General features: G+C 43.3%; 2 protein-coding genes across 4 annotated transcripts in view; both read right to left on the bottom strand.

Annotated features, from left to right (window-relative positions):
- The window catches only part of ahcyl2b (adenosylhomocysteinase like 2b), a 38934-nt gene extending 24326 nt beyond the window's left edge, over positions 1–14608 (bottom strand). The window contains exon 1 of the mRNA XM_070991707.1: positions 14208–14608. Coding sequence (XP_070847808.1) covers positions 14208–14543 — 336 coding nt within the window. The 5' untranslated portion in view covers positions 14544–14608. The remainder of the gene's footprint in view (positions 1–14207) is intronic.
- Positions 14609–15360: 752 nt separating this feature from the next.
- Positions 15361–20717, bottom strand: tmem209 (transmembrane protein 209). Of its 3 annotated transcripts, none has more exons than XM_070992594.1 (15): positions 20656–20717; positions 20140–20301; positions 19930–19988; positions 19542–19673; positions 19163–19392; positions 18733–18937; positions 18320–18495; positions 18142–18213; positions 17948–18044; positions 17644–17769; positions 17422–17519; positions 17205–17319; positions 16888–16985; positions 16413–16486; positions 15361–16198 (listed from the first exon to the last, which is right to left on the bottom strand). In XM_070992594.1, the coding sequence occupies exons 2-15, from the start codon at positions 20277–20279 to the stop codon at positions 16144–16146; spliced, it is 1677 nt and encodes a 558-aa protein (XP_070848695.1). In that variant the 5' UTR covers positions 20280–20301; positions 20656–20717; the 3' UTR covers positions 15361–16143. The 3 variants fall into 3 exon arrangements, with proteins under 3 accessions (XP_070848695.1, XP_070848696.1, XP_070848694.1); XM_070992595.1 differs by lacking the exon at positions 20656–20717 and adding an exon at positions 20519–20616; XM_070992593.1 differs by lacking the exon at positions 20656–20717 and having other exon boundaries at positions 20140–20384.
- Positions 20718–20956: the final 239 nt, after the last annotated feature.

Here is a 20956-nt window from a genome sequence, read left to right as displayed (position 1 = left end):
GGAACCATGCCTCTGCCTCCAGCAATGCAATGGATACAGTATGTGTACCAGGACTGAGCATTAAACAAAACCCATGTTTATCATTCTGACTTGTGTGTTTGTTGTTATTAATCTTGACAGAATATGTCAGCCTGATATTTTAGCAAATCAAACCTGACAGCCACAGAGCAGATGGTAGCAGAGAATGCCCAATGTATTTGGGTGCCTATTATAAATATTTCCTTGGCATTCATTTCAAGTCACAAATGGTGTGAAAAGGTATTTTGCTTTCTTTATTCATTTCACAGCGGACAGCATTTTTGGATCACATTAATATTCAAGCACGCTTGAAAAATGAAAATGTCCAGAAAAAGAGACAAACCCTTTACCAAGCCTGAATCAGACCATACACAGTCAGGTGCACTGAACCAAAACCAAACACAATGCATCAGTGACCCATCTGAATGTTAACTGAAAACACGAATTGCTATTATAGTATTATTGGTGTTGTGTCAACACCTACTCCGTTCTGGGAAACTAGCACCAGCCAGGAAATCTCGAATTACAAGACACACATCGCTGATGGGAGGATGAATGTGTTGGCACCAAGTGGATATGCTTTCCGTCCAGAAACAAAGCGTAATAGGAAGAGTGTGGAATTTGTGGAGAAGTCTTCAGGTCAGTGTTTTGTTTGTTTGTTTTTTTTTAGAAGATGGCATGAGCAGGAATAGATGACAGCTGTCAAACTTTGAAGCCACAGCCAACTTTCACCAGCATACGGCCAGTGGTTGGCTTTAATGGTGCACCCGTAGTGCCTGGCTGGATATGTGTGTCCATGTAATGACAGCAGTATGAAAGATGAAATAACATTAAAAGGAGAACACGCGGGCAGAGAAGATCAGAAAAGCTAAGTGCAAGGATGAGTAGTCTCAAATCAAAGTGCCAGTGGGCTTTTAATAGCTTTATGTTTGGCTGTTGACTGCCAGAAAGGCCTGGAAAAGTGAGTGATGGTATAAGAAAAGACTGCAGGGAGAGGAGCGGAGGCATATGTCCTGTTAACGGCTTAACGCTGGTAACAAATGTCTGCAAATATCCTCAAAGCTAAATCCTAAAAGTGCTTCGGCTGACTGTACCAAATGAGGGAGTAATTTGGGGAACAAAAATACAAGACTGGACCTCTCCAAAATCTGTGCAGTGCAGGAACGAAGTGATCATCCTGTACATGCAATATCAAAATCAGTCAAAACACAGCTTATTTCAACTAAAGTCTAAATGACACGGACATGAAATACCCTGACTCTTACTTCCGTGGTAGTTCCAAAACACTGAATCATACATTTCCCATAATGCAACACACACTGGCAACCCTTGCCGTGTGTTTTTTTTCTACCCCCCTTAATGATCAATATATTGTGTTAGAATGAAACTCCTACTCACACGTGCATGCACGGACATCCACCCACACAAACGCACACTTGTTGGCAGTCACATTAAAGTGTCCCCGTCCAACTTAGTCCATCAAATTACTCCTGGGACACAAATAAATCCCCGCAATGTGTCATTCCATTATCAAGGCAGTACAAAGCGTCCATTGGCAGAAACAACGGTCCGGACACCTTGATGGATAAGTGCATTCTTGCGACATCTCTCATTAATACACTTGGCCTTGGCTCCTGAAGCAGCGGAAGTCTTTTTGTGCAGCCCGTCTTTTAGGTCTACATAAGAGGCTACTGGACAAAGCAGCGGATGTCTTGTTTTTCAGCTCTCCCACGCACAGCACACTGTGGAGGGCACGCACTTGTTCATGCTTTCTTCTCCTTTCATTTTAGTCACTTCACTCTCTTTTCCCTCCTCCTCTCCTACTGCTTCAACACTCTTCCTTATACAACTTGACGGACTGGAGAGTAGACCACGGTTCATTGTGTGCATGTTTTTAGGAAGCCCTTGGACGGCACATCAAACATGCATCTCTTTGCTTTCAACTGCTATTCCTGATTTACTATTGTGCTTGTATACAAAAAAAGCAAAAATAGACTGAAGCAGACAGAGAGCTGCCCATGTTTTTCTCAGTGTTTGTCTCGTCTCTGCGCCTTTATACCACCAATCCACGCATGCACACTGTCTTGTCCTTTTCACGACTTTCCGTGCCACCCTAACTGAAGCTGGATCAAACACAATCCCGGCTCGCCGGGGATGCCGTGCCCTCTGATTCAACTCGCACGGCGTCAATGTCTGCGGATGGAAAAAGTACAGCCTGTGCTGTGTACTGCCTCAGACAGGCGGCAACAAGAAAAAAAAAAAAAGTTGTCTTTATATATTTCATTCTTCCTGATTGTCACCTTTCACAGAAAGGTCAACATTCAGGTCTGCCTGCAGGGCTTTACGTCACACCTTCACAATGTATACATCCGGGATGACGTTGTTATCCAGTGCAGCTCACCATGACTGAGCTGACAGGCGGCCTGGTCTCCACAGAGCACGCTGCTGCTGATTGGCACATCGGTTGACAATCGCCTCTGACATGACTGTGGAGCTGGGGACAGTCTGTCACAGTGCAGCCCACTATGCCCCTGGACGACTGCTGGCTTCAGTTTGAAAGCAATTTCACATCTCGTTCGTGTTGCATGACTTGTGGTTTCAACCTCTATGATGTGTTAGCAAAAGAAACTGCGGGGTGAAGGCAGTGTTCATTTCACTATCAGCAGTGATATGCATGACACAAGCCCTGTGAGAGCATCTGCATGCATCGTGACCTGAATTCAATAAAAGAAAAATGCTTTTAGTATTTCACTTATTTATTTCAAATGTTTTGTCCTTTTAGCTATCATGATAGTGGTTATTAGATCCACATGAATATGCATAAATTCAATGTATATTTTGTTATTTGATTGCATTTATCGACATGTAAGACAGGCAGGGAATCATGACTAAATAACAGTTTCACTAGACCTCTGCTGTTGTGCAGTAGGTTCATCATTTAACAGCGGTCGACAGCTTCAGCACAGTCCATTAAATCACACTGACCAGCAGGGGGGCAATGTGCATGTTTAAGAGTGGCCACCTTTTGTCTGACTGATGAGCAATTTTGCACATCAATGGCACTTTGAGTCACAAGTAGAGTTAATGACTAACACATTATAAACACACGCAGCGGAGACCTCTATGATTGAAATTAGAAGATTGAAAAGAGATTGAAATTAGAAACAGCAGCAGCAAGAAAAAATAGTTTCTCCTGCACTGACACAGTTTTGAGAAAGGGTGTCAGATTTTTCAAGTAAATGGCTGAAATGAGCTTCCATTTGAACAACAAAGCTGCTGTATAGTTATATGGGTGGCAACAACTACTCGTGGAAAAAGCCAGAAGAGAACCATGTCCTCAAGTCAAACCACAGGAAACACCAGACACTTTGCTGGAAAGGCACAAAAACAGGCGTGAAACTCCAGCAGAGGGGCCTGGCTTTCAGTGAAAAGGCTGTGCCGCTGTTAAGCTCTGGCAGCCACGCAGATGGAGCGATGGACAGGCAAGTAAAAGCAGAGCAGCACTGAAAAGAGGCAATAAACACAGAGCAGAGATGCACACATGCTTGCACAGATTACCCAGTGCATGCCTGTCAATGTATGCTGCTCTGTGATGGTCATGAGTACAGATGGGAAGCGCGAGCCAGCTGTTGTGACCTTGACTTCCATACTAGCCAGGTCAACATGGCGGTGTGTTCCACTACTGGACTACTCGTGCTTGCAGTTGTCCATAAGCCAATAAGTTTTTATGCAACAAGTGTGGTACAACAGTCTGCTAACAAGTCTGTGCGCACAAAGAGGTACAGGAAATAAAAACCTAAAAATCTCACTATACACACAGACAACCCCAAAAGGGACGGTGGCTGCTCCAATCACGGCTCAATTACCCTCCTCTCATCCAATAGTGACCAAAAAGAAAGTAGAAGAGGAGCGAGGAAGCAGCTAGCGGGAGGTGGTGTGTGCGAGTGTGCGTATCTGAGCACAGCATGTTGCCCTGAGGGTGGCTGTGATGTAAGAATGGGTCCTGCTGATTTATATATTCAGACAAGTGCTCAGACTGTAAATAATGGCACACATACACACACAAAGTCACGAGTCAAATGTGCTCTCACACACCCACCATACATACACTTGGCAGTTACTGAGCCCACATGCAATTACTAGTGGCCTAACACGTGGCGCACACACACACACACACACACACGTATACATTGCCAGAGGCTTCGTGCCAACACAGGGCTGAAGCCACGTCACCAGCTGCACCAGAGGAAGCCATCCAGTGCTCTTTCCCTCTGCACCCTACATACAGCGTCAGCATATAACAAATGAAAGAACACACACACACACACACACACACACACACACACACACACACACACACACACACACACACACACACACACACACACACACACACACACACACACACACACACACACACACACGAAGGGCTAACACAACAAGTACCTGCTGCTTGACGAACTGGTTTAAACATGTTTAACACATGTTATGGGAAGAGCACTGCTGCTGCCGGTCATAAACCAAATCAACTCTGTCAGAAGACCTGTATTTAAAATGTGTTCCCTTATCAAGTGCAATAAACACAAGCAACACGCACAAGCAACAGACAAGACTACAAGTCTCAAGCTATGGCTAGTGGCTCTGTGAGGCTGCACATTAGCGCAGCTGTGTTTGAAACTAAAGGCTAGTGTCATGCTAACATGCTCTCAGTGATGATGCTGACTAACATGCTGATATTTAGCAAAATGTGTAGTTAGCACTAAATGCAAAGAGCAACTGATGGGAAGCGTTAGTTTTGCAGGTATTCTGACCCAACAATGGCACCACATGGAAAGCTAAAGGATCACCAGATCCGAGGGGAACATGAATATCTGTACCAAACTCACTAAGAAACACAAATGTCAACCTCATGGTGATGCTAAAAGAAAACCCAAGCAGATCAACAATGTAAGAGGGATTCACCTGACGGAGGAACATGAATGTCTGCACACAATTTCATTGCAATCCATCCAACTGTGTTGAGATACTGCCACTAACTACTAAATTTTAACTCCAGCTCACAAATAAGCACTAAACCAACTGAACTGTAGAGGAGAATCATAAAACTATATACTATAAAACTATGGAAAGTATGCAGGGACATCTACACTGGCCACTAGAACAATCCTTGTCCTTCTGATATGGTCTGATAGTCACTGTAAAAGCCAGGGACACTGATACCAGCAAAGAGTAGGCAATGAATGACGGGGCTTAGTGACAGATTAAACCCTACCTGTTTTTTACCAGAGAGGAGAGAGAGAAGACAGCACACTTGGGGCTTTCTCCTAACTTTTTCCCTTCTTGTCTGCCACAGAACGGAGGAAGAGTGCCAACACTGCAGGCTTTGCATGTCATTCAAGGACAAGTTAAAGCTTTCAATTAGTCTTTTAAATTCATTTGAGGATTCTCTGCGACAAGGTCGGCCACAGTTTGTGGACTGTCCCAAATGAAAATTAAAATTCATATTAATTATTATATCATCTGCTACTAATCTAAGTGTAGTGGTTTATCTCTCTCTCTATCGTGTACACGCACACACACAAGCACGCTGTAGTTGTGTAACAAGGTCTTGCTGCCCATGTAGACCAAACCAGGGCACAGTTTGGAGCCAAAAGGCTTAGTGATCACATCCAATAACGGTGGTCAAATGACCCCTATTCACACTGGCAGAAAAGTGATCGGCATTCCTATTGATCCCATTGTTAAAAGATCTATTGTTTCCAACATCATAAGGCTCTGAAATCTGAGAGAAAACAAATGATGTCAATACAGCGTTGCTGATCCAGTGATGGGCGGCTTTTACGAAAATTAAACAACAAGCTGTATCTACCGCATGCATCCACACTCATCTGCTCATCTATTTACTCGTGCAATTGTCATATTTTTTCAAGCACTCCAGCTCTGTGAGTCAATAAATCCTTTGGCTGGATTGAAAAACAAATGCATTGTTGATGTCAGTCATTAAGCTAAATGAAACCATGAATCCTTCCATAAGCTTGAAAGCAAGGCCTAATGACCTCAGGTCTCAAAAATTAAGTGGTCCATTTCTGGAATCGCATGTTTGTTTTTTCTGCCCCCTCTTGAATTGCCAGAAATAGCCATCTCTCCCTGTGGGGAAGGTATAATTACATCAAAGGCACACAGATGGGGGTGGTGCTGCTCTATTTCTGAATAAGCCCATTATGGGGTCAATGATCTATGTTTAATTAGGAGTGTGAAGCAATTATTCATTAGTAATTAGGCTGTATTTGGATTTTTTTTTCCAATCCTCTTGAAAAAAGCTCTAGATTGTTGGATGCTGGCAAAAAATATTATTACTGTCTGCAGCTTTACCGCAGAAGCTCTCTTCAGCAGCTTTAGCTTAGTTAGCAACCCCCTCAGAAACAACAGTGGAGCATCTAGCTGCTAAAAAGAGACACATATTTCCCTCATGTGCTGGTGGAGAGCTGAGTGATTATTACATATTTATTCATCAGGTGGCCAGAAAATGACTGATAATGTGTAAACAAGCAGCTGTTTGCTAAGAGGTTACAGTAACAACTTTAAAGGTGATAACATGTCAGTGTTATGGTGAAAGCTTACGCAAGTAAATAAAAGTATTCGTAGGAGTACAACACCTTTTTTATCTACATTTATTCTTTGTCATTCAGGTCTTTGTGGCTGTTGAACTGATGCTTTTACTGATAAAGTTTCAGTGAAGGAACACTGATCATCCCTTTTTATGTCACTTTTGATAACACAACAATGGCATGTGATGCATTTAGAGCACTCTCCCATCATTTCTACAGGGCTCCTAAACAACTGGTTAACAGTGCTTCTTCATTATGTGTTTGGGTATTAATGCAATGTACCTTACTGACAGTCTGCCAACGTTTTTCACCTCAATAAGAATATACTGTACATACATGTCAGGGTTTTCCCAGCATTGCAGTGTTTCAGGCCTCAACAGCCATCGCCTCTGTCTGCCAGGGGTTGGTGGTTTGGCCTGACTAATAGGAAGCAGGGCAGACAGATGGGTGTGTGGGGCTTCATTTCAGGCTTTGTGAGGGCCCTTTTGTGAGGCAGCACTTTTTGAACACAATGTTGGCCCTTTGTTCGCATGCAGTGCTTGAGTATGGAGCAGCATTCCTCGTCATGCTGCATAGCCAGTTCAGTGTTAATGTCTACTACTGGCGCACATAGAAACTCTACAGTCAGCTAGTCGGCACACACATCCGCACACATCAACTAGGTTGGTGCTCGCTCACTTGTTCAACAGTAACTAAATCACGGGGGTTTAAAATTCCACACTATGCTGGCTTCTTGTGAGCAGACGGGCTCCAGGAAGGCTCTCCTTTTCCCCTCATTCTGCTCACTTCACCGTTCCAAGAACCTGAGCCCTGTAAAAAGCCTTTTAATTGGAAAGATGTGTAACTCAATGAGCTGTACATGCTCAATCAAAGCAACCTGCGATGAAGAGGCAGGAAATGTGGGGGAGGTGCGCTCAGGAACTGGGAAGCACAGACACAGATTTCACACACATGAGCTGGCAGGTCAAGGACAGGTGTTTCTTGACTTTCTTCCAATAGCGCAGAGGACAACTACACCACCTTAATGTCAAGGTAACCCTAATTAACTATTCTGAAATGTCACAAAAGGTCTGCTACGATCATTACAAGAGCTACTCGGCAAAAGACAAATTTCACTGACATTCAGGAAACTGCATTAACATTTGAATATGGGTTTATTTCAATAGAATTAATTACAGCTAATATAATAGTTTTGCTTGATATTGACTTGACATCTCAGCAAGAGCACAGCTGAACACACGCAGTGGTACAGCAACACACATTAGCTGTTCGCGTGTGTGTGCTCATGCATGTACATCAGCACTGACAACACGGATACAGCTGGCAGTACGACACCCTAAACCACACAATAAGGGCAGCTGCCTTTAATAACTAGTTTGTTTTACAAATCGCCATTTAAATTCTGTGGCATTTAGCTTGCTTTTAAGCCAAATGCATTTGCATGTTTTCATCACAATGGTTACACTCATACGTGGATACTGTGTCAGAAATATGCTGAGGTGTCTGAAGTGGCCAGATGCGATTGCAATAAATGTTTCTTATTTAACAATTAAGAATTATGAGATCAAGAGAAAACAGTGATCTCAAATCTTGTGTTTTGTCCGTCCAATAATTCAACCCTTCAGCAATGTTGCTACGAGAACATCCCGTCTGGACTGTGATGAAGAGATCACTATCTGGCAACCCAGGGGTGAGAGAAACTCAAGCTGGTGTCAAGTACCGACAATCGGTTTCCTGAGTCGGCCTCTGTGGCACGGATGAAGATGGTTAGAGGTGTGATCTCAGAGTGCCTTCGCTGCATGGTGCTGAGATTTACACAGCGAGAGGGCAGACAGAGAATGCACCACGCATGAACACAATGGGACTGTGAGAAACCCAGACAGGGACTCAAAAACAAAATCATAAAAACAGAGGAAGTGGTGTCCTGGGGTGGGTGTAATTTGTAACTCAGACAGAGGAGTGAGAGCTGAGGTCTGGTTCATTTTAGGCCGCCTGTGACTCCACTTTGTGATGCGTACAAGGTTTTACAGAGTAGTGTGACATGAGGCAAACAGATCCAGCAGAAACAGAGAGGAGATGAAGCAAAAACAAAGTGTTGTGACATTTGAGGAAGAGGAGACTGACAGCACCAGACAAAGATCAAAAAAATCAGGGTTTCACTCAGCTCATTAAAAACATTAAACCTGAGGGCAAAGCTGAACAGATCTACTCCTTTTTCAATGAGCGGCAGAAGCGGCGAAGACATTTTGCAGTCAAACAGGGGGTTTGATTAGCCTTTCTAGCAATCCTATGAACAGGTCTCTCTGAAAGCTTTCCTGTATTCAAGATCTCAACTTGATCCCCACTGTTCCTGTTAACTTTCATTTCTAAATTACATTACGAGCTGAGGAAATGGCTTCATGAAAAAGCTTCGCTGTAGCCTTCTCCTGCTTTTTTGGGCATCAGTTACTGTAATTTTCAGAGTGCCTGGCAGCCGATTAAGGTCAGAGATGTTGGTAAAAGTTAGAAGAGCTCAAATCTCTTGGGGTGCCCAAACTTTTGTCTGGTGCTCCTTCCCTTTTTTTCACTTTAAATTGTACAAATCAAACATTAGACACCACTCTTGCTTCAAATATTGAGGAGGATGCTGCATCTTTAACTTTATGTATCTTAAAAAAATCAAGATACAGAATTTCTGGAATTTCTTCGATCCATCATCAGTCATAGAAATAAATAATTCTCAGTTGTTCCTGGTACAACAGTGGGCAGGTATCTGCTAAAGAAGCCATAGACCTGATGCATGGGGGATGTATAAATACTTATCATTGATTAATCATTAACATCCAGGGTATGTACTCAAGCCGGCATTCCACAATGCAGCCCTAACCAAGCATGCGGTATCATTAGCAAATGCACTGGGACTCTCATCCAAGCCTTTCCCAGACGATCCCTTCTGATCAGGTTCAGGACTCTACCACATGCTAACTGAAGCTAACCTACATCCTCCCTCTCCCCCATCTCAGTTGCATGCTTCACACACCCAGGGCCATGGTCCATCCTCCCCCTCCCCAGTGACCCTGCCAGTAACCTCCGACAACAGTCAACTTTACTCACTGTCCTCCACGATGACTCAATAGCCAATGAAAACTCTTGTCAGCACAACAAGCAGCACGACCGTGTTTAATCTAATACAGGGCTGCACAGAGACAGCATGGGCTTTAACTCCTGTCACTCAGTCTCCAAAACAATATTTAAGTTACTCTTAAAGAAGACAGGCCTTCTTCAAGTCGGCCATCTAGTTTTAAAGATATCAATGTGTAGAAATTCTGTAGTTTATGGTCCTTTAAAAATACACTGTTTGGAAAGGCGACATGATTCTGAGAAACCTTTTGTCGGTTTGTCCGAGATTAAGAGGACACATGGTGTGGCAACTGCCAGGCTTTCACCAAAACCCTCTGTAACCTCCACAAATTAGAGGTCAGATTAGGGGTCAGAGATTGTGATTGGATTGGGACAGTCAACATTTTTCTGTTGAGCTCACCATCCACTGACAAAAGGGGTTGAAGACGGCTGGATTTGGATCCTCTCTTCCTCAGAGCATTGCTCAGACTTCACACCATGGTTCACCATTCCCCCCGTTAACACGCAACAAGGGAATGAGTGTTTGTGTGTGTTAAAAGACACTCTGTCTAATGTGGTCTGAAGTGTGTGAGGCTGTACACCCCAAATGAAATCACATTTGGTGCTTTTTTTATGCCGTCGCCGAACACAGTGCGGCTGGAGAATCCTTGTACACTCACTGTGACTCCAGATGTGTGTTTTTAAGCTGTGTTATTAAGATGGCACTTTGCACTTCTAAACATTTCCTAGAAAATGTGGAAATTTTAAAAGACATTTGTATTGTGGTGTGGGGAGGGATTTTCTCAAAAACTGTAACATCTGTCAACCTCTCGCTAACATAACCTAAGTACATCTTTTCTAGCTGCAATTTTAAAAAGATTGCAACTTCCTGCGCAAGTCTGTGCACAGTCCCAGGAGGGAATTGATTTCATTCAGGTGATTTATAAGTGAAGGAGTCATTCCCAAAGTAATTTATTTAAGACAAAAGTCGATTAAGACATGACAGGATTTTGACTCCAATGAAAGGGGACGGGATTCCCTGTGGAAGTGCATGTGATTACCACTGAGTGCTCACTCACAGACACATACAGAATAGCTCGGTCTCAGAGGTGACTCACAAATGAGAGGGCATATAAGGCAAGAAAAGTGACACGTTCTCCTTTGGAGCCCAGGACAGTCGTGGGCAGATGAAGCCGCTCAATGACCTTGTGTGAAGATGACAATGCCGACAATCCACAGAGCACTGACTTCCTATGCTTTAAAAAGGTTTTCAATGGGCCACTAAAGCAGAATAAGTGCAACTGATGCAAAGACAGAATTAGACTGGAGAAAGTGGAGCACTGCATTAAAGCCCAGACGTCCTTTTTTAATAAATAACCTCCTCTTCCAAACACTTCTCTTCCCAAGTAGAGCAGCCACAGGTCACCGTAAACCTGTTTACCAGTGAGCCCTACCAGGAACACCAGCTTAGTGGGTGACATAACATCAGACAGGGATGACCTCTCTAAGACACTGCTCTCTGGAGTCATTCAAAAATATCACTGTGCATGCTTTCCTAAAACAGTGTTATGAAGTCAGTCATCGTCAAATGGCAATGATCAGGGGGGAACTGTTAAGGTCATGATAGCTGACAAGGTGAAAAGTCTTGTTCGGCCAGTGGACCCAACAGGTAAGTGTGCACTGCTTGACGGCAGGAGTCACAAAAGTAGTTTCTGTTGTCCAGCAATTACCGTCTTACTTTTACTGGGAAAATATGTTGAAGTTTGACACATTTAAGTCCCTCAGTCATAATTTCTTTCTCTTACTAGCTGGAGGGATCAACCTGGACTCCCCCGAGGCTAGACATATTCCTGCCAAAGCAACGCTGGTTATAATGAAACTCATCACTGACCCCAAAAGCTTACATCTGGGCCCACCTACAGCACAACAGAAAGCTGGCCCTTTTAATCCCCTCATGTGGTGACATGATAAAGGCATGGATTAAAAGATAGCCAGTCATCCAGTCACTCAGTCATCACTGCTGCTGCCTGCCTGCACACTTACATTATCAGCCCCACTGCTTCACTTACCCTTTACTGCACTGGACAAGCAGAATTCAGCAGATGCACAAGGCCAGACTGTAATCGTATATATCTATAATGCGATGTGCCATAAGACCCACTATGCCTCATGATCTATAAATAGGCTGAAGTCAACCTTTTGTCCCTGTGGATACAGACTAAAGTGGTTGATCAGACAAATGCAATGCATTCTGCAATGGGTATTAAAATTAATATAATGGACAGATTTCTGTCCCACTGTATTTACAGTGTCTATTATCCATTACTTGGGCTCTGCATTATATGAATAAAAATAATTTGACCCTAAATATTCTGAGTTGTCCCCTGTAAGGTTGAAATTTCTCATTACATCATCATCTCTTTAGATTACAATGGATTTCACCATCACTTGTTGAAATGTCCTACACACGGCTATTATCGATTCACATGCATTGACAAAATGATCACTATTCTGATTAGACATTTAAACAAAAGATGATGACACTGGCTCCCAAATAAAATAATACATAAAGAGAACATACAGCTTCTACCAACTATAACCTCAACTTTTTTACCAACATAAAATATTTCATATTCTTAAAAACCACCACGCCTTTGACAATCATAAAAATACAGATTCAAATAACTTTGAGTTTACTTTAAGATATATTTCACAACAAATTCTGTCAGCAGCAGATACAACCCAGAGACCACGTTCTTTGTTTCAAGAGATACTAAACGATAAACGTCTGATGGTGATATAGCATTTTGGAAATTAACTCTCTGTACCACGGTCCTGTACACGAACTTTGTCTCCTCAATAATCCAGATGTGGCTTTTGCTGTCCGGTGCGTCCGGTTTAATGCAGCCCAAGAAATATGGTTCAATCACTGGGCAAGGTGCTCCTGACTGCTGGTTTACATCCATATGCCTGTTTGCTGTGACGTTCTGAGGTACGCAACGCCTTCTGCTCGAAGCTGCTGTCACTGTGCAGTCCATCTCACACTGTACTATCCTGCTCTCCTACTATAGGTCTTCTATTGGGGTTTTCTTGGGAGTTGTCTAACAGGATTTAGATCAGAGTTTGGGGGTAGCAGTGGGTGTGGGCAAAACAAACTGGCCAACACACAGTTAAGCCCATTGCAAATCAAAATTTTAAGCATTAGAGTTGTTCAGACCACCTGCAGGAAGTTAAAAAATCACAGTCTCCCCATGCACATACTGTATTTAAAATCAGTCACCACTGATAAAGTGCACTACAGTGACCACAGACTATAAATCACTGTCAAATGGTTACTAATAACTCTGATCAGAGGAATAAAGTTGGAGGAATGCCTTATCAAAAAAAGGCTTCTTTCCTTGAACATTGCCCTTCATATCCACTTCTGTCCCTAATCAAGGATTTGTGAGACGCACAGAGATAAGATGCATTCAGGGCAAGACCACAGCCAAGCAGTTTTTTTGGGGGGGGATTGGTGCTTGCCGAGAAAAAGACACGTTAAGTCAGTGCGACCTCTGAATTAAGCCACAAGGGCAGGAATTCCCTCCACTGAAATACAGGTGCTCCAAAGGCTAAATCAGGCCTGAGAAAACTAGGTGATAGGAGTGCCCTGGGGTCATGGATTACCGACTACTGTTATGTCTGAACAGATCACACATCTTGGGTGGCACTGCATCAGTAAATCTAACCCTAAGTGGGAATGTATTTTAAGCGATGAACTGTGACTGAACGTAACAAACCAACCTGAGCTCAAGCAAGCTGCAAAGATCATTTGACATATAATAAAGTTTATTTGACTTTACTGCAACTGAATCATGATTGCCAAATAAAGCAGCCATGCTCCAACTGAAAACAATCATGCATATATCATTTTCTGATGCAACGGGATACCACGTGTCCTAACACTATAAGTTGCTGTTTAAATGGTCTTTTTCTACTTGTTGACCAGGCAAAAATTAGCACCCCAAGTTTTCATTTAATTTACTGTCTGTGCTTATTTTCACAGCAGCATATTCTGTATTTTGTGCATAACTTTATGTTGTTGCGCTTCATAATACTCAAAAGGGAAAAGCTGGCAAAGTATTTTCCTTCTTAAGAACCTAATCTCAACCAAACTTGTGAGGACAGTTGGATACTTTTATCCTGCTACTGAGTTCAGGTCCCGAGAATTTAACTGTCAGCCTAAATGAAATTAGTAACTAACACTTATTTTTAAAAAGCGTGTAGCCCTTATTGTACCCTCCACAGTGTTATTAGCGCACAAGACCATAATCAAAAGCGTTAGCTGACACGGCTGAATCCGCTTTGGGAGCAGCTAGCCTGTTAGCATCGTCACACAATGCGAGCTTTCCCAGCGAGCTTTCATTGCGGCGAGGTGCCTGGTGGTGGTCCAATAACACCGAGGATATCGCAGCTACGGAGGAAAAACGTTGCCTTGCTCACCTTTTTCATCCGCGGTGCTTCGGCAACGGTGCCGTCACGGTTGACAAAAGCCTCTCCGCCGTTCTGCTGCGCGTCCGACCGCTTCATAGCCGACGCCTGCGGCATCTTCGCGGGGTTCGCGGTGAGCAAGCCCAGGCTGCCTTCCCCGGCTTTCGCGGAGGGCTCTGCTGTGGGGGAAGCAGCAGCTGAGGACCCGGCCTCGTGCGGGTCGTTTCTGGCGAGGTTCTTGCCCTCAGAGGTCGGTGTCATCGGGGAACCGGCCGGCAAGTCTTTGCCGGTGGGGACGTCTTTGAGTTCGACCTCTGCCATTTTCGCTGCCACAACCTGGACTGACATCTCTGCAGTTTCACAAAGTCCTTTTTCCAACACAAATAGCGAGCGAGTCAAGCGGATGTGAGCGGAGGAGCGACGGTGGCCAAATGCATCATGGTTCTTGTAGTTTCTGTAAGCAGCTCCAGAATTCCCCCCATAAGCCACCTTCAATAACAATGATGGCCATACGACTGACATTACCAATCGTTAGTCAATATTGGGGAAAAACAATAAAACCGCAGACACATTCGTGCCATTTAGCTGGAAACCAGGCCTAATCCACAAAGAGACCACATTTCCCATCGGAAAAATCTACACTGTGAAATGTGTTATGGGAAATGAAGTCTGTAATAAAAGAGGACGACACTAAACTACAAAACAAAGGCGATTTATGCCAGATAATGCCGCGTGTTCAATCACGTAGAACATTTCTACATGGTTTTCTAAACATTGGCAGCAATTTTCTGGAACATGTGATTATTCTAAGGCTCACGTGCGGAGATTAATTACACCAGGATGCACTAAATCACTTATAATATTACATTAACGGAGGGCATGCTGCTGCATCACAAAACGGTTTGTCCTCAACCCATGCTGACACAAAATTATTTTAATAACACTTTCAATTGTCAGCAAGCCTCAAGTCATTCACTACTAGACGCTGCTGCACGAGACGCTGCATCACATTACAGCGCTCATGCGGTGGATATTTAGCGTGTCATGAGATAATGGGACCAAGAGTAAGGTCAAATCCGAAAAACGAACGACATTGCCACCATGTGGATGCCTATAACAGTGAACACCTGGAGCCAATAAGGGAAATTAACAAACTTCAACTGTGTCTTTTTCATATTTCAACTTTATTTTGCACTCTTGTGAGTCATTTGTAAAATGCCATTACTGAAAACAAGCAAACGTAGAAAGTTTGAAATGTAGCTAAAGGCTGGCACAAGCAATCAGGCTAAAAGTTTGCTCTCCATCACATATCAAAAGAATTTACAATTTACATGGTCATGTGTGGCACTGCAGCCTGCTGGGAAGCTTTGCAACTGCACAATGGTTAAATTCTGACTGTGTACTGCTTCCGTTTCACATGTAGAACTTCTGTGGTTGACTTCAAGCATGTCAGGAGCGTCTCTACTGTAGCAGACATTCATTTAACTACAGGAACAAAAAAAAACAGCATACCAGAAAAAGAACCAAAAGTCCACACATACTGTATTTGCATCCAAGCAAAATGGTTCGGAGCACTTTACCATCCACCAGACAAATCTGAGGTATATTATTTACAAGGCTGCCGTGCTGGAACATTCTAAAAATACAAAATCAGAAAACCCAACACTGTTAAAAAATACAACTCTGCATTGTATCATAAGCACACTGTGGTGTCACATACTTAAAGACAATTACTAACAGAATGTTGCCAATTTGGATGCCAAAACTGAGAAAATGTCCAAAAATATGCATTTGTGGTCTTTCAAAGTGAAGTGCTGCTTTTTCCGCTGTGCCCCTGAAAGAGCGGTCTTAAAGCTGAGGTGGTATTCCTACCAGTGTGGCCACACAGCATTGTGGGAGGCAAAAAAAGTCCACCTGTAGCTTTTTGTTGCTTATAAAAGACGACACATCAGTCCTCGAATATCCACAAGATGTTCACTCCCGAGAGGCCAAGATTTACTCTCCTGAAGAAAGTATGAAAAGCAATTTAATTATCCTACAGAAGGCAAGCAAGGTTGAACCGATCATTTTGAATCAAAGTGCAGTCTGCACTTTGCTGTGTCACCTTTTTCTTGAAAATGAATCAATATTTCATTACACCTTGAAATGGCATATAGTTGTGTCAAAGATTATTGGACCTAGTGAGTCTTTAATAGGGTTTTAGGTAGAAGTACTTACCCCAGCATCCCTGACTCCTTAGTCTTAATGACATAGAGGAACATGAGGACTGTGTGGAACAGGTTGTTCCTGCCCTGTAATAGAAATGAGGATGGGTTCATGTTATTGCAGTCAAGGTGTTACAGTAGAGGGAGACTGTTTACGACTGAGAGGTCTGTTCTGATGCCCCAAGTTGTCTGTTTTTTCTGTAGGATATTTGTTAATATGTGGGGATGACCTATATGAAGAAGGCTCCTAGTTACAAAGCTCTCTATGCTTCATCAGTGTATAACAAGACCAAACACATTGCACCTGTTAAAAACTGAGATTTTCTCATTGAGGAAAAAGCATTTCATAAGCATTTGGCCATTTCAATCTTTAAAAGGAGTCATTTAAGATGATTTAATCTTGGGATATAATTTTAAAGCGGTAGGGGCAAAATAAGAGCACAAGCTGTTTCATAAGAGCTTGAAAACCTGCTTGTTTTTGCTGTCACCTTGGGTAGACTGTAGATATGTCCCTGGTAGATGAGCTGGTAGTGAGGGGGAGTGGTGCTGCTTTGGTGGACACAGAAGAGGTTCTCCTTGGTAACATCTGTGAGAGTTAATACAAAAAGGTACACAAGAACTGCAACACCATGGAGAAGTATGACGCAATGACAGAAAGTGTGTGTGACTCAAAATTGAGAAGCTTGCAGAGGAAATCACATTCTTCTTTGTCATTCTTCCTCCCTAGTTTGCCTGTGTTGTGTGTGTGTGTGTGTGTGTGTGTGTGTGTGCGCGCGCGTGTGTGTGTGTGTGTGTGTCTGTTTACCAGGTTTGTCTGGGGTGTGGCTGAAGTGCTGTGCAGTGAAAGTCTTCCCGTCAGGGTACTTTGGGTGTGGAGGCAGTCTGGAGTCCAAATATGTACAAAACACATGCATGAGGACCTAGAGGGACAGAAAAGGTATTAAGCAGTATTAAGGTATTAATTATTAGTTGCTTAATAACTGGTTGAACCACTAGTTCAGCATGTGTATGTGTGGACTCACAGCACAGTCTGTGGGGAGGTCCGTGTCCCACTTCCTGTTCTTCAGATCACCACCACCATTCCAGCGAAAGGAACTCATGCAGCCGCTGTGGGCCAGCTCTGACAGAACGCACATCACAAAGCACACGTGTAAGAGATCACAAATGTGTTCCACTTTACCTCCCACCATCATGAAATCTGATTTTTTTCCCCCCTCACACACATACTGTACTGTTGAACCTACCCTTTATGCGTTCTACCAGATATTCCTGGTTGGGAGTGCTGTCCAGATACTGAACAATAGAGTTCATAGTGGGGATGGAAGACGCTTTCATCACTGCTGCCTGCTTCAGGCTGCTTATGCTGGCCTCTAGTGGATGAAAGATAGAAAAGAGAAAATATGATATTTCTAAGACATAAAATAACTTTATATTCTTGTGTCTTTGGTCCTGTTACGACTTGCACTTCATGGCATTTCCACTGAACCCTGCAGCACTGTGAGGACAAAGCACATTTCCTATGATCCATGCTCCCTGCAAATGGTTCACCTCCGATCTGGAGCTCAGGGCAGCCCATCCTCCTGAGCTGACTGTTGACAGAGTCTATTTCCTTCACCAGCGGGACCAAGATGGTGTCGCTGATCCACTGCAGAAGACAAAAATAGATTGCATTTCTAACATATTTTCTTCCTAAAATCAGGTGTTTTGAGTACATAGTTCTTTAAATATGTTTGAACACTTACATTTCGAAGCTTGGCCGTCCAGCTATCGATACGGTCCACTACAGGACGGCTGGTTGTGATTCTGGCCCACACCTACGATACAGGAAGGAAAAGAGATATAGCTTCATGCCAATCATACACTGAAACATTATTTCTTATTAGGGAACAACAACAAGCCATACAGTGCTAATTTACAGACCTCCTCTGCAGCCTGTTTGGAACCCAGGTCCGTCTCGTCCTTGTGGGCAGACGGGGCCTGAGAGCGGCAGGCCGGCTGGTACAGAAACTTCCTCAGGCTCTGGGCGTAATCTCCCACCGAGCGGTTGTAGTTCCAAAATGTTGGGCTGTGGTTTGGAGACACAGCCTCTGGACTCCCTATAGAGAGCAGAGTTCATCATCATGATATCTAAAGTTTCAATCGATGCTCATATACTTCTCAACGTTTTTCCACATTAACCCACATTGAGATGATAATGACTAAATCATCTAAAAAACAGCTTCTAAAAATAAACTAAAAAAAAAAAACTCTAGATCTGCCCATTTCCAATGTACTAGTGACTCTGGGTGAATAAAATCAGAGTCCTGTTTTCCAAAAACACTGACATCCTCTACCTAACTGGCTGCGGTGACTCTTCTCCTCCTCTGTGTGGAGGAACCTCTCCAGGCTTTTCAGATCCTCCATGTAGTCCTCCTTGCTTCCAGGGGAGTTAAACACTGAGGGGGACGTGCGATATCGAGCTCTCAAGCTGGAACCTTCTGCAGGTCCGATGCTGCTGGGGTAGGGAGAGGAGCCAGGGGAGGTACTGTAGTTCAGCACCTGAGAACGGAAGAACTCAATGTGAATTCCTGGAGATGAAAATGTGCGTTACATATGAGAATTTTTACTATTTTCCAGAAGAAAGACAATCACTTTGGAAGTAGGGTTGGGCAGCATGATGTGCCCATGTATGATTCTGTGGAGTTCATATGAGAAAACAGATTTACTGTCTCTGCTATATATTTTTTAGCACCCTGATGACAGTAACAGAAATGACAGACGCACTTTTCCAAAGGCCACTGAAGGCGAAAAGGGCCCACCCGCACTGTTTGGGGTGGATGGATTGCTGAGAGGAGGGCTGTACCCAGGTACACAGCTGGGGGAGAACTTGGGGCTGGTGGTGGCTGGCCGCGAGGGGCTGAAACTCAGCACACTTTGTCCCTGCAGCGGAGATGACTGGGCTGGAGCTGGGGTCTCCTTTTTTTCTGGCTTTTGGGGCGGAGAGGCCTGAATACCTGCAAGGGAGGAGGTCATCACGAGCAAAGCTAATATGCCTCATACTCAAAATTAAGGACCTAAGCGTATTTACTTAAATGTACTAATGATTAAACAAAGTGAGTGAAAAATACACATTTGCTGGCAAAAAATAAAAACAGGGCCTCACTTGTGTTTCTCAGACCAAGGAGGAGATGCTGCTCAGGGGATACAGCAATGGTGGAGGGAGCCATAGTGTATTTGAAATATTTCCAGAAGTCAAAAAGAGCATTGAGGCTAAATAGAGAAGCAAGCACCAGCTCTGTAAATGAGGACAGAGGAGAGGGAGACACTTAACATACAGGGTCGTGGTCGTATTAGACTTATTGTGACATTTCAAGTAAATAATGCAAAAATATTTGCAAAGTAGGACTAGAATGAACTCTTAATGTTCCCTAAATACATTGACTGAAAATACGACCCAGGCACTGAATGTAAGGCAGCATAGTGCTTCTGTACTCTCATTTTAAAACACCAGTAGACATTCTTAAATAAATGAGACAGCAGTGGGACCTCACCGATGTACCAGATGGGCCAGTAGGTGATGTTGTAGTATCGGCTCAGCAATTTCCCTGACCTGGCAGGAAAGTAAAAAGGCACACAGATATCATTAAACTGTGCACTGGAAGAAGAGAGATGAAAGATGGAGGGACAGTAAACCTGTGTTACAATACCAATGACTGTTTCTGTTTGCAAGAGAGGACAATACTTAAGTCGAGACAACTTACATCTCTGTGTAAATCATGCCAGCTAGAGACACGTTGAGTACAGCCCAGGCCAGGACCACCTGACGAGCCTGCTCCTCCCTCCTCATCCTCAGCGCCCTGTCTATCATACTGGGCATCCCCTCCTTCGGTGGGGTTAACATGGTTCTTATCAGACTGTTCAGGCTGATGAGAAGCAGAGAAAGAGTGAGATAAATCATGCAGTGTGTTCACACTCAAAGCGAGATTGAAATACCTCAACAGTTTCTACTAACACGCAGCAAACAGAACATCACAATTCTTTAGCTAAACACCAAATAAGACCGTCAGGCACGACATGCGTAAATGACTGACGGCTAACCGACCTGCTAGCTAAGCGGTTAGCTAAAGTTAGCAAGTTTACACATAAACAATGCAGAATTTACAAGAAAAGGATGGTTTCACTGTTCTGTCGTGATGTCCAGCCAATAATACAGTATTTATACCAAAAGCGATACAAAATACAAATAGAAAAACGTAGAAAATACAGGTAATTCATACCACGCTAAAGTGAATGACAACCACGGCGCTGCATATTTTGTATTTTAACCGGAAACTATAATACAAACTTCCGGTCACGGAAGCCCTTTGGCTGTAGTGCATACTGAGCAAAGCTGCTAATTATAATTTTAAGTAAGATTAATTACTAATTTAAAAAAAGAAAAAAAGTCTACCTACAGTTCCGTGGAGTAGAAATGTTAGACATTATTTTCTTGCGTGGACTCTCATCTCATTTAGTTGGTCATAAGTGTGTAAAACGTATAAAACTTTTCAAATACTGCAGTGTGAGACCACGCGATTA

This window comes from Chaetodon trifascialis, chromosome 22 (assembly GCF_039877785.1).
Source record: "Chaetodon trifascialis isolate fChaTrf1 chromosome 22, fChaTrf1.hap1, whole genome shotgun sequence".
Taxonomy (NCBI): Eukaryota; Metazoa; Chordata; class Actinopteri; order Chaetodontiformes; family Chaetodontidae; genus Chaetodon; species Chaetodon trifascialis.
Note: the sequence above shows the minus strand (reverse complement) of the source record. Positions and strands in the feature narration are given on the sequence as shown.